This window comes from Solanum tuberosum, unplaced genomic scaffold (assembly GCF_000226075.1).
Source record: "Solanum tuberosum cultivar DM 1-3 516 R44 unplaced genomic scaffold, SolTub_3.0 scf00320, whole genome shotgun sequence".
In the NCBI taxonomy this organism is placed as follows: domain Eukaryota; kingdom Viridiplantae; phylum Streptophyta; class Magnoliopsida; order Solanales; family Solanaceae; genus Solanum; species Solanum tuberosum.
In genome coordinates this window covers 348507-363266 of record NW_006239242.1, presented here as the reverse complement: position 1 = coordinate 363266, position 14760 = coordinate 348507, and the positions used below count along the sequence as shown (strand labels likewise).

Below are 14760 nucleotides of genomic sequence, written 5' to 3'. Positions count from 1 at the left end.
TTTTGGTGAGAATTATAAATTTTAAAAAGTAATGATGTGATTATTAATTTTATTTACATATGAAATAAATATTTGGTAGAAACAATGTGAGGTTGTTTTAACAAAATATAAACTTGTGGGTCAATTTTTGTATTTAAAAAGTCTCAAATCATGATATGGAATTACCAATATCATGATTTTTGGAGAATACGATATTCCATATCATGATATGAAATCAGCTTGAAATCGTATGTCCAAACGCTGATATGACTTAAGTGTCCCAATAATCAATTTAAAAGCCCAATCAAGCAACTTTCCGGGTCAGCACTTCTTTTGGCTGGTGCCGACCACTCTGTATAAACCTTATTTCTCCTCTCCTCTACTGATACTGTAACGAGCACAAAATCCAAAACCCTAAAGTTTCTCTTCACTCCATCAAGTTTCTGTCCATTTCCCAATTTCTCAGTTATGCCACCTAAAGCAGCTAAAGGTAAAGAAGTTCCTGCCGAAAGGCCTATTCTTGGCCGTTTCTCATCCCACTTGAAAATTGGAATCGTAAGTTTTTCTCCATTTTCTTATGTCTTCATACATATGCGCTGATCTCCGTTTGTATTGGTCGTAGCTGAAATAACTGGAATATCTAGAAAATGGAATACAAATTCCTCTTATCCACTGAGCTATTACGTTTTTAAACCCGTATTTCGATTTTTCAGTAGCTTGTTTACTTCATACTATTTGCATTAGGCAGATGTACAACTTTTGATGAGGAAATGGGACTAAATATTGTTTTTTTTTTATCAATTAAGAGGCTATAATAAAAAGCATCAAGAAGATGTTATAACTCCTTGACAACAAAAAACAGTTAGGTTCTGGGAGTTAAAACCTAAAGAAAAAACTCAAGGCTGTTAACTTTGCATGTGACAGTTGGTTCAGCTTAACCAAAATTGCACCTTTATCTTTAGAATCATTTTCACCAATTCAATATGGATATATCTGCAGAAGTTTGATGTTGAGCTTGTTTATTCTCTTTCAGGTAGGATTACCAAATGTGGGGAAGTCTACTCTCTTCAACACACTGACAAAGTTATCCATTCCGGCAGAAAACTTTCCTTTTTGTACTATCGAGCCTAATGAAGCTCGAGTGCACGTTCCTGATGAGCGTTTTGAATGGCTCTGTCAACTCTACAAGCCCAAGAGTGAGGTTTGTCATCCAAATCCAACAAATAATACTGGCCAGAAAAAAAGAAGTTGATGTGCCTCGTTTTCCCTCGCTTATGTTGCTGTGACGATCTATTTGTGACTCGAATGTTTATTAAATTATTCTATATAATTAAGTTTGATTTGCCTCTGGGATAGCTTCTTTTTTTTATTCTTCATTTGTCTCTAGGACAATATTATTTATAATTCATTTTTAATGAATGTTTGACGACATCTAGGTGGCTGCCTTTTTGGAAATTCATGACATAGCTGGACTTGTTCGAGGTGCTCATGCAGGACAAGGATTGGGGAACAGTTTCTTATCCCACATCCGTGCAGTTGATGGCATTTTCCATGTTCTACGTAATATATTCACTCTCCATTTTGTCTTTCCATCTATTGAGCTATTCTTTTCTAGTTGTTAAGTATACTTTTGCAAATGTGGTGGTCTGTATGATCTGAGTTATTTTTTCTAGTTGTATCTTATATAGTCTCACTGTTGAATGCTATCGTACATATTTTTGCTATTTGTCAGGCGCATTTGAAGATCCAGATATTATCCATGTCGATGACACTGTTGATCCTGTGAGAGACTTAGAGGTTATAAGTGAGGAACTAAGGCTTAAGGTAAGTTGGTTCATGCACTTTGAGTTCTTGGAATTTGTTGGGGCATGTATTCAGTTCCTTGAAGACAGTAAGTTATTATTTTGTAATGCCGTAATTGGATGTACTCTATAATAGCATTGTCAGGGGGATTTTGTTGATTGCACTTGACTACTGCATTGATGAGTAGCTTCTACTGTTGGAAATTTTCCTAATCATATCTTCAGGTTAATAAAACATCTACAATGTTCCTAATTGTGAATACCTATGAGTTTACATATTTATCGAAAAAACAAAAGGAAGAAAAGAAAAGGAAAGTATCCCTGTGAGTAAGTACAAGATCAGTTGCATACAGGTGCAGTAAGAAAGCGGTCTCATACTGGGTGAGGGGAGCACTCTGAATAAAGAGGTTGTTTGGCACTTGAACAGTTTTCTTATATTTCTTGACACATTTTTTTATGATGTTAGATGTTCCATAGATGGCATAAAAAAGATGCGAAGATACAAAAGTAAACAATATTAATGTTAGCTCATTACAAAATTCTCCATTCTAACCAGGGAGCTGACCAAAAGAAGCAAAAATATGGCCCAAGTTGAAGGAAATGAACTGATAAAATCTAGATATGAGCCAACACTATTTATAGGGGTTATGTTTCCCAACTAAATAGGTATAGCAGACCTTTAACTTTCTAAATATGGGGATGAGTTGAAGTTCCATCAAAACATTTGCGATTCCTTTCTTGCCACAGAACCCAAAAGATACAAGAGAGGATCATCTTCCAGACTTTCTTGATGGCTTTGTCAACTTTCCAACTGTTCCTACCCAACTGCTTCCTTAATGCCTCGAGGTATGGTCCAGTTTATACCCAGCATGGATTTCACATAGACCACATGTCTAGCTACTGGGCAGTGTAGGAAGAGGTGATTTACAGATTCTAAATTCTGATTGCACGTGTAACATCTGTTTACCAGCTGACTGCAGACAGGCTTTTCTGAGAGCTGTCCATGAAAAGCAGACAACTTTTGTGGCAGCTTCGTCTTCCAAATGAATTTCCAGGGCCAAGAGTCTAGATTTCATTTTGCTCACAGAGGTGTCTGTAGCCTGCCTTAACAGTATAAGAGCAAGGTCCACAGCTTCCCCACCTGATTCTATCTGTGACTTCTTCATCCACAGGGGAGTTTTCCAGTCTTCCTAGCATTTTGAAAATGTTGTGTGGCTCATAGTCATTCATGTTTCTTCTAAACTGGTCCCAAATATTCCTTGATCTGTTTTGAGCTATGGTTGAGTCAGGGTCATTGGCTAGCTGGTAGAGGGATGGGTAGCTATCCATCAGGGTGTTGTTGTTCAACCATTTGTCCCTCCAGAACTTGAATGTTGCCCATTCCCTATCTCAAAAGTGATGTGCTGTGGGAATTCCTCCCATAAGCTGCTAATGTGTTTCCAGGGACCTACGCCCATGAGGTGATCTGTCACATTTAATTCACCAGTGGCTCTGCTGCCCATGTTTAGCAGCAACCACCATCTTCCATAGGCTAGAATCTTCATCTGCAAATCTCCCAAGCCATTTCATCAGCATGCCCTTTTTATTTCTTGACACATGAAGATGGTTAATAATCTTGTGTCAGGTAAAAAAAGGTTTCTACTGTAACACTTTCACATAATTAATAAAAAGCATTTTTAATGCACACAGTGGTGCTTTGTGTAATGGATGAATGTACAAGGAGCATTCATCTAAAATCTATAAATTTAGATGATTGAGAGTCCTGCATGGAGCGATACTGTGTTATCACCAAGTTCTTGTGTCCATTACTGATGCATTGGATATTGCTGGAAGTTCTTTTTGGACTAATATGCTGGATTTCCTGTCAATCTGATTCTTTAGAAGGAATTTGTAACTTAATTGTAAATTTTGGCATCTTCAACTGAATGTGCCTGTTGTCTGTAATAATCTCATGATTGATGAAATATGTCATCCTTTGTGTAAACAGGACATCGAGTTCATGGAGAGAAGGATAGAAGATCTTGATAAGAGTATGAAGAGAAGCAATGACAAACAATTGAAAATCGAGCATGAATTGTGTCTAAGGGTTTGTGGCTATTGCTCTTCTTCCTTTGACCTTGTTACTTGCTTAGTTTTTTATCCCATTTCTGTATCTGTTAGACTTTCTTGATCTCTGGGTAGCCAAGTCTTTGAATGGTAGCAGTATGAAATATTTCTGTTTCTGTATAGTCCATTGACTTTCTCCATTTATAAACTAACTAGATGTTTTGGTACCATCATGTATTTATTGTCCTCCAATAGTAGAAATATATTTCCTTAAAAATGGTGTCTCCTCCTTATAAGATCCTTTTTAGATGAGAACGGAGACTGATATCGGTACAGATGATTGAATATCCATCTCAGGTTAGATTAATTAGTAAGATACTTTTCTTTATTTGTGTATGCTCATTTCTGGTGGAAATGTCTTGGCTGTTTTAAAGGGATGGTGGTGTTAGACTTGTCTTCCACTACTTTTCAGCTGTTTTGTAGCTTGAGTCTACATTGATTTGAAAAGAAAAGGATGAGCTGCTTTCTCTTGTTTTTTTCCTGTTAAATCTTCACATATTTTACTTCACTGTAGTTCTCCATGTAATTGAGTGCAAAAATTTGAGCACATTTTATAGTTCATTTTACAGATAATTGAATGATTAAAAAGGTCTAGATAATGGAACTATGCTGCTGCCTGTTTTCACAGGTCAAAGCATCACTCGAGGAAGGCAAAGATGTTCGTCTGGGGGAGTGGAAAGCTGCAGATATTGAATTCTTGAATACTTTCCAGCTCCTTACTGCGAAACCGATTGTTTACTTGGTGAGTTTAATGTTTTTAACTCTTTATCTTGGCTATGTACGAAATCTGTCAGAATTTACGTTCTGAAAACAGCAATATGGGTTTTCAATGTATAGCCAAAATTATTTCACTGCACAAACTGATATTACAAAAGGCAGAATTTTTAACTTTCCGAGTTCAGTTATAGTTAATAATCAGAATGATCCAATTTTGATTAACCAATCAAAAGAAAGTTATTCATATATGGCTTGGAAATGTTGTCTCCGAACTCCTTTTGGAATGTCTGTGTGTGAGAGAGGGGGGGAGAGATGTGTCACTAGTTGGGAGATTACTCGTGGAACAAATCAGGTAAAATATATGCTGTACTAGGATTATTTACTGTATCTTGTCACATTGTTCACATAGTTTTTGGGTAGTTTCTCATGATGCTTTGATGTTTCTTCTATTGCCAGCGAGGTAGTTGCATGATTAGGATCAGCACAATAATCTGAATATTGCATTGTGCCTACTGATTATGTAACGAAACATTGACAGGTTAATATGAATGAGAAAGACTATCAAAGGAAAAAGAACAAGTTTCTGCCCAAGATTCATGCATGGTATGATCCATCTCTCTTAACAGTTATATCAATTATATTGCTCCTCTTACACTTAGAAAAGCTAAATTTGGAGGGATCTGTGTGATTTGATAATTGATCAGAAGAGAAACTGTTTTTGTTTATGATAATGAGATTAATTTGAATTCTAACAAAAAATCAATATACTACAATATATAGTACTCCCCTGCCAGTATAAAGTTGGTTGCGATATTGATCATAAAAAGAACTTGGGTTACATAACATCATTCTTCCTGTGCTCTTGTTCTCTACATTGTCATCTGCAAAGCAATGATACGTGTGGGCAACAAAATGGATCAGATGCATACAAAAATGTGCTCCCTCATGAACAAAATATATGATGTCACGCTTCAGCTATCTTCTATTCTTGAAATTGTTGCTCTGAAGCTGGCAAGATATTGGAGAGAAATCCCTCTTCTTGCTACTCCATCAGGAATTTTTAAGTGCCTGTGGAGTTCCTCGTTTTTGGTCTCTTATTTTGTCACTCCTCATAGTTAAAGATTAAATTGCTTTGCCTTTTAATTCAAAAATTCACTGTTCTGAAAGACTGAAACTAAATAGAGTAAGCTAGATTTTATAACCTGGATTGTGGTCCACTTGTGGCCATTGTAATTCACGATCTTGATGAGGTTCTGGTAAATTATATTACTTTGGTTATATGATTACCCTATAATTTTTTATTCTTCATGTTTGCATGAATCTTTTCCGTCTTTTTTGGACTAGATTCAGTCATCTAGGTTACATTCACTGTTTATGGCATATTTTGGATCATGAACGTAAATCAGTGTTTAATTCAGAACTTCACTGCAGTTCAAATGAGTTTTTGTCCTGATGATGGACTTCATGGCACCACCTAAATGATTTTTCGTGGATTTATTATGGTGCTATGTTATGATCTCTTTTATCTTTCACTTAGATTATAGCCTGAATTATAAAAAAATATTCTTTCACAAATTTTCAGGGTGCAGGAGCACGGTGGTGAAATAATTATTCCTTTCAGTGCTGCTGTGGAGAGAAACCTTGCTGATATGCCACCAGATGAAGCAGCAAAATACTGTGAAGAGAACAAGTTAATAAGGTTAGTTAGAAGTGAAAAAGGTCTCCAATAATTAGATACTTATATTCTATGCATTGAACTAAAGAAATCTTGGAGTTCTATAAGATCTCACTACTGATGATTATTTAACAATTGTTGTTCCCCTCTCACTCCCATGAGAGAGCGGGGAAACTAGAAGAGTAGAGGCTTTTCCTTATTGTTTATATATCTGACTCATCTTCACTTTTTCCTTCCTCATTACATGAGATGTCAATCTTTTATACTGACCTGCCTTTTTGAGGGGCAGAGTCTGAGATTTTCAATCTTTTATGGGACCTGTCTTTTGTGGGCATTGCCTTTTCCTTCCTCATTACATGAGATGTCAATCTTTTATACTGACCTGCCTTTTTGAGGGGCAGAGTCTGAGATTTTCAATCTTTTATGGGACCTGTCTTTTGTGGGCATTGCCTTTTCCTTCCTCATTACATGAGATGTCAATCTTTTATACTGACCTGCCTTTTTGAGGGGCAGAGTCTGAGATTTTCAATCTTTTATGGGACCTGTCTTTTGTGGGCATTGCCTTTTCCTTCCTCATTACATGAGATGTCAATCTTTTATACTGACCTGCCTTTTTGAGGGGCAGAGTCTGAGATTTTCAATCTTTTATGGGACCTGTCTTTTGTGGGCATTGCCTTTTCCTTCCTCATTACATGAGATGTCAATCTTTTATATGACCTGCCTTTTTGAGGGCAGAGTCTGAGATTTCAATCTTTTATGGGACCTGTCTTTTGTGGGCATGCCTTTTTCCTTCCTCATTACATGAGATGTCAATCTTTTATATGACCTGCCTTTTTGAGGGCATAGTCTGAGATTTCAATCTTTTATGTGACCCGTCTTTTGTGGGCATGCGTCAGCATAAGGTGCATTCCTCAAGGCTGAAGCCGGTGCCATTAGGGTTTCATCTTTTTCTTTAGTTTTCTACTTCCGTAAAAAAAATTGCATTTTACATACACAAAGAGTAGTTGGAATACTATCTCAGCATGCTTTCTCTGGGTAGTATGGAAAGAAAGGAGTGACAGATGTTTTGGATGCAAGTAACCTCCCGTGAACACATTATTTTTGTTTTTTTGATAAGGAAAATGATTGCAGTGCTCATACTTCCGTATAATTTTATTTTTTTATCGATTAGCCTTTATAATATAGAATTAACTTTTTGAGTCCCTGAACTCTCTGAAGGAACTTTAGGAGATTCCATTTGTAACTTCTCTGGAAACATCTCTATACATGAATGCACTTTGCTTTATGCTTCTCTATGATAAAAAAAATCGTTATTAATACTTAAGAAAAGTAAGAGATTAGTAAAATCCCTTTGTACTTATTTAATCAGAAAAAGAAAATGAGTTGTCTCTAATTAAAAAGTGTAGTGTAGAAATTTGTTCAGATCTAGTAGAAAAACAGGTCAAAGTTGTCACCTAGGACAAGCACATTAGCTGCCTTCTCTCATGATTCTTCCTACTTCCCTCTGTATTTTGTATTTTTCCCATGTTCTGGAACTGGGTTAAAACCTTGACCAGCATAGTTGATGTCGTTCCTATTCAAAGTCCTGCATCAATTCTACAAAGTATCTTGTCTAGGTGAGGTTTCACTGATTCTGTACAGCTTTTCACCAGCATCATGTCATCTGGGGATGCTATTTAGGTTATTTTTCCATTTCTCATTTCAGTTGTTGGATATGGGTAGGAATATTTTGGGACAGTTCCATTGGCTCTTCTGTCAGCGAATTAATGATATGCTAGTCTGTGGTGAATCAGTTCTCTATTATTATTGTGAGAAATATATGAAAAGAATATTATTGAATTGTGTTTTAATTATTATACAGAGAACCCTATTTATAGACACTATGATACAATTCCTTACCAAATAGGAGACTATAAACTATTCCTATACCTATTCTATTCTAACACTCCCCCCTCAAGCTGGTGCATACAAATTATATGTACCTAGCTTGTTACAAATGTAATTAATACGAGGACCGGTGAGGGACTTGGTGAAGATATCTGCAAGTTGATCATTTGACTTCACAAATTTAGTAACAATATCTCCTGAGAGTATCTTTTCTCTGTACAAAGTGACAATCAATCTCAATTTGCTTAGTCCTCTCATGAAACACTGGATTTGATGCGATATGAAGGGCCACTTGATTATCACACACAAGTTCCATATGATCGGTTTCTCCAAACTTCAGTTCTCCAAGTAATTGTTTGATCCAAACTAGCTCACAAGTTGCTACAGCCATTTCTTGATATTCTGCTTCCGCACTGGATTGAGCAACTACACTTTGTTTCTTACTCTTCCATGACACCAAATTACCTCCTACTAAAACACAATATCCGGATGTAGAATGTCTATCAAAGAGTGATCTTGCCTAATCAACGTCTATCAAAGGGTGATCTTGCCTAATCAACGTCTGCATATCCGGTGATATGCTCATGACCTTGATCCTCGAAGAGTAGTCCTTTACCAGGAGCTGACTTTATATATCGCAGAATACGAACAACTGCATCCCGATGACTATCACAAGGAGAGGTCGTAAACTGACTTACAACACTCACAGGAAAAGAGATGTCTACCAACCGTCTATACCTTTCAGGATTACTGAGTTGCTCCCTCTGTCCTGGAATGAGTTTAACATTCGGATCCATAGGAGTATCAATGGGTTTACATCCCATCATTCCTATCTCCTCAAGAATGTCCAAAGCATACTTGCGTTGAGAAATAACAATACCTGATCTAGACTGAGCAACCTCAATACCTAGAAAATACTTCAGTCTGCTGAGGTCTTTAGTTTGGAAATGCTGAAAGAGATACTACTTCAAATTAGCGATACCAACTTGATCATTGCCGGTGATAACGATATCAACAATGTAAACAACCAAATAAATACACAGATTTGGTGCTGAATGCCGGTAAAACACAGAGTGACCAACTCCACTACGCGTCATACCAAACTCTTGAATTACTGTGCTAACTTCCCAAACCAAGCTCAAGGAGACTGTTTCAGACCATAGAGTGACCGACGCAATCGACATACAAGGCTACTAGACTCCCCCCGACAACAAAAACCAGGTGGTTGCTTCATATAGACTTCTTCCTCAAGATCACCATGCAGAAAAGCATTCTTAATGTCCAACTGATGAAGAGGCCAATGACGAACGGCATCCATAGATAGAAAAAGCGGACATATGCTATTTTGGCCACAGGAGTGAAAGTGTCACTATAATCTAGCCCAAATATCTGAGTATACCCTTTGGCAACAAGGTGAGCCTTAAGCCGATCGACTTGAAAATTTGGATCAATTTTGACCGCATAAACCCAATGACAACCAACCTGGAGGAAGGGGGACAAGCTCCCAAGTACCACTCGAATGTAAAGCAAAAAAGCTCATCAATCATAGCCTTCCTCCATCCAGAATGAGAAAGTGCTTCTCTTGTAGTCTTAGGGCATCTCCAACCCTACACTCTATTTTACTCTCCAAATATAGAGTTCTCTATTTTACCAGACAATCAACGCCAACCCAATTCTCTATTTTACTCTCTAAAAAGGAATCTTTTTCTCTCTCCTCAGTATTATATTATTATTTCTATTTCATTCTTATTTTTCTTATTTCATAATATAAATCCTTTATTTCTTTTTCCCAATAGTTACTTTATATAATTTTCATGTGATATAAATTTTATATTTTCAATTTTTTATTTAATATAAAATTATATTTTATTCTAAATTTTTAAATAATATAAATTGCACGATAATATTATCAAATTAATGAAAAAATTCAAATAAAAGTGAAATACAATTACATAAACACTCAATTTTTGAAATTATTATGTTGCTCCCATAAATTCTCTATTAATGCATTACGGAGTTCAAAATGAACATTTTTGTCCTTAATTTTTTTTGTGTCGAGCTAAAAATTGTTCAAATCAGAGATTTTCATACCACCATTTATGTCGTTGGAGCCTCTACGACATTTTGAATTGGTGCACTAAGATCACATTCATCCTCAATTATCATGTTGTGCAACATAACACATGTAGTCATTATATCATGTAGCATTTTCTTTCTCCAAAAACGTGACGGTCCTGCAATAATTGCAAAACGTGATTGCAAAACTCCGAATACACGTTCAACATCTTTACGGCATAATTCTTGTTACATCGCGAATTAATTATTATGTTATGTATTGTATTTTATCTTGTATTTAAATTATTATGTTATGTATTGTTATCTTATATTTAAATCATCATATTATGTATTGTATTTTTAAATTAAAATTTCATCTTATCATTTTAATTTTGTGTATTCTTTATAGTGAAATTAATAATAAAATCAAATTATATTATTGACGAAAATTAGAAAAAATTAAAATACTATTAATTCGAGATAAAAGTAGTATATATTAAATAATATATTTAAAAAAATATTATATACATTTAAAAAGAATTATGAATTTTAGATATTTAATTAATGACATTATATGTAAAATAATATGTTAATTAGAAAGTAATAGACATAATAATAAAATATTGAAAAAGTGAAATAGAGAGTGTGAATAGTAGTTCTCCAAGCCCCGCACCATACAAAGCGAAGCCCGGTATTTAAGTGGAGAAGGGTAGAGGAGCGGGCCCATTATCCACCGAGTTTAGAAGGCTGTGATTGGTCCAAAGGGCGGGTCACAGGTGGATTTCTCGGTTATCAAAAAATAAAAAATAAAAAAATAGTTCTCCAAATTAGAGAACTACTATTCACCTCTCTGTATATGAAGAATAGAGAGTGATATGGAGGTGGGTTGGAGTGCCCATTCTCTATTTTACTCTCCAAATATAGAGAATGGAGAGTAAAATAGAGGTGAGTTGGAGTTGGTCTTAGGGATGGAAATAGAGGACAAAGATGATACAAAGGCATAATGGGGTGAAGATAAACGATGGTAACTCAAGAAAGTATAATGTGGATTAGTATTTCGAGTAGATCGTATACCTTTTTGAAGTGTAATCGATTGGCTAGCAGGAGGCAAGGCCGTAGTGGGAGCAGGGTCCGGCGCATGACATGAATCATTTGAGGCTATTGCTGGACGTGGATGCCGGTGATAAGTTAGGAGTGGTGGCACTACAACTGAAGATGGAGAAGTAACCGTAGGTCCCTCAAAAGTCGGTACAGGCAAGACTTGAGGTATGGGTAAGACCTCAGAGACATCAGGATGATCCGAAGATGTGTAGTAAGGTTGAGATTCAAAGAATGTTACATCGGCAGACATAAAATATCGGCGGAGATCATGTGAATAACAACGATACCCTTTTTGAACTCTAGAGTAACCAAGAAAGATACATTTAAGAGCACGAGGGGCTAATTTATCTTTTCCTGGGGCAAAGTTATGAACAAAGCATGTGCTCCCAAATACACGAGGAGGGATAGAATAGAGATGTGACTTGAGGATACAATATGGAATGTGGAACCTGATTCTGAATAGAAGATGAGGGCATTTTATTAATTAAATAACAAGATGAAAGGACTGCATCACCCCAAAAACGCAGCGGAACATGGGATTCAATGAGTAGAGTGCGAGTAGTCTCAATGAGATGCCTATTCTTTCTTTCTGCTACACCATTTTACTGGGGAGTGTATGGACAAGATGTTTGGTGAATAATTCCTTGGTGAGACATAAACTCCTGAAATTGGGATGATAAGTATTCTAAGGCATTATACTACGAAAAGTACAAATAGAAACACCACATTGATTTTGTATTTCAGCAAAGAAACTTTTGAATATAGAAAATAACTCAGAACGATCTTTTATTAAGAAAACTCAAGTGCATCTCGAATAATCATCAATGAAACTAACAAAATAACGAAATCCTAAGGTTGAACTAACTCTACTAGGACCCCAAATATCAGAATGAACTAATGAAAAAATAGACTCTGAACGACCCTCAATACCACGTGAAAATGTGGTACGAGTGTGTTTCCCAAGTTAACATGACTCACAATCTAATTTAGATAAACTAGGTGATTGAGCAATATGAGCATTATGGGATGGTCAATCAGGCGGAGCACCAAATGCTTCTTGTGGAGATGTCTGCTTACTTGCACGATTACGAAGGAACTCATTATATTCCTTTTGAACAACAAGATCATAACTGGGTGATGGACCATGCAAATTATGACATGTCACGAGTGTGTCCAGACTTGTGACAATAACTACATTTGGATCAAGGTTTTCCAAGACGACCTCCTCCTCGTCGATTCTCCATAGATTGATATGCTCGTTTTTCTATTGTTTGAGATGCGAGAGCAGATTAGCCAATGGTCGGTGATGAAACTGCTTTGTGGCTTGGAGGCACGACAAGACGAAGTAGACGAGAGAATAATTCATCAACGGTAGGAATTGTAGGGCTAGCTAAAATTTGATCATGCACTAAATCATGGTTAGTAGGAAGTCCAACAAGTGTAAGAACTAGAAACAATGTCTGTCTGTGGTCTTGTTGTTTTTGCACGTCCGTAGTGATTGGCATCAATGTTTCAAATTCCTCCATGACTGCCTGTACTTGTCCCAAGTAGGTGGACATATCTGATTCTTGTTTCTTTAAGTTGGCCATACGAGATATCACATCATAGAATCGAGATATGTCATTAGTGTATAAAACACAAGCCTTTTCCCAAACTAAATAACATGTTTTGAATGGACGGAACAAAGGCATCAACTTGGAATCAATAGATTGCCATAGGAGACTACATAATTGAGCATCAACCTTCTCCCATTGTGCTTTGGCTTTTGCATCTTCCCCACTAGTCTTTGCCTTTTCATCTACCACTCAAGCAATGTTCGTTAAATGATTTTGGACACCTTGACCCTTGCACCGCAACTCAACCGAGGAAGCCCAAGCTAAATAGTTTGTGCTTCCCATTAACGGTTCTGAAGTGATCATAGGACTTGAACTTTCAATTCCTATATTCTTGGAGCCAAAAGTATCAATCCCGGAATCTGGAAAAGAAATAGGGCTGTTGCCGGAGAAGTAGATCTGATCGCCAAATATTGGTCGGAATCTGGAAAAAAATATATGGGCAGCCTCAGAATGAAGAGGCGACCCCACTAGAAAAAGAAAAAAGTCGAAAAAGTGGCCGGAAAAGACTCCACGCACCGGCGCGTGGACCTGACAAGCTCGTCGGAGAATTTATTCCGGCGGCGCGTGAGGGCAGGTGTGGCAGTTGTTTTTGGTGAGGTTGATTGGGCTTTGCTCGCCGAAGATTTCCGCACCTAGTGGTGGTGTTGATTTTCGAAAAACAGTGACGGAAAAATTAGCTACTCGAACAGCCACTTAGGTTACCGGAAAAAAATTGCAAAATTGTTTTTTTTTTCTCACAATTGCTCTGATACCATGTGAGAAATATATGAAAAGAATATTATTGAATTGTGTTTTAATTATTACATAGAGAACCCTATTTATAGACACTATGATACAATTCCTTACTAAATAGGAGACTATAAACTATTCCTATTCTGTGTAGGATTGTGTATACCTATTCTATTCTAGCAATTATATCACACCCAAAGAGTGAAATAAGAACTGGGTTCTTCAAGCACTGGGGTGTTGGCCTTCCTCAACACAAGCACTCGTCAAGCCTATAGACATAACTTGCAGGGGATATTCTGTGTTGGAATACTTCAATGCAATATATCATGCCTCATGAACTCCTTTTGAATATTGTTCAGTGCTTGAGTGATAGTTTAGCAACAATGTGTGGGGATTTTACTTAAATGTGGATTTCCTTACTCTGAGAATTAGGACGGGAACCGGCAATCTGAAATTCTCCCTTCATTGTCAATCTGCCTAAATCTAAAAGCTTACCTTGTTATTGGGTTGGGTCATAGTATTCTGTCAGGAGCCTCTGATTTTGACAAGTTTCTTTTGGTGTAGTATCAATAAACTGGAAACCATAGTCCATCGGAGGGATATTTCTTGCAAATACTAGCTTAATATGTTGAAAGTATCCTAATTTTGTGGGAGCATTTCAGGATGCAGAGTAACCACGTTCCTTGTCAAATTCTGGAACATATAACTACCTGGCAATTTTTTTATATATGATGAAGAGAAGAGTGGCTCTAGGATCATACCCTTGTGGGTAGTGTTTACATGAAGGTGAAGCTATTAGGAAGCATGCGTTGCCTAAACTGGAGTCTTGCTTTCTTGTTCCAGATTTGTGTCTGTGTAGTTCCTAGTGCAAGGAGGTGTTTCGTAATTTCCAGGATCTAGGAGTATATTCTTGAGATCATCTTGTTTTTCCTTCCTGTGGAAATTTATTGGTTATGGTAGTTTGACTTTGAAAAAAAAAAACTAAAGATAAATCCATTGTGTATCCTTAGATTTGCACATAAAACTTTTTTGAGCTCTTTGGAGTTTGCAAATGCTGCGATCTTCTCCTGCTTATACCCCCCCCCCCCCCCCC

At 36.8% G+C, this 14760-nt stretch overlaps 1 protein-coding gene across 1 annotated transcript in view; it reads left to right on the top strand.

The window, feature by feature from the left end:
* Nucleotides 1-270: 270 nt before the first annotated feature.
* LOC102599980 (obg-like ATPase 1) overlaps nt 271-14760 on the top strand; it is a 19535-nt gene continuing 5045 nt past the window's right edge. Inside the window, exons 1-8 of the mRNA XM_006360252.2 lie at nt 271-534; nt 1013-1180; nt 1416-1539; nt 1712-1803; nt 3769-3867; nt 4516-4629; nt 5143-5207; nt 6187-6303. Coding sequence (XP_006360314.1) covers nt 448-534; nt 1013-1180; nt 1416-1539; nt 1712-1803; nt 3769-3867; nt 4516-4629; nt 5143-5207; nt 6187-6303 — 866 coding nt within the window. The 5' untranslated portion in view covers nt 271-447. The remainder of the gene's footprint in view (nt 535-1012; nt 1181-1415; nt 1540-1711; nt 1804-3768; nt 3868-4515; nt 4630-5142; nt 5208-6186; nt 6304-14760) is intronic.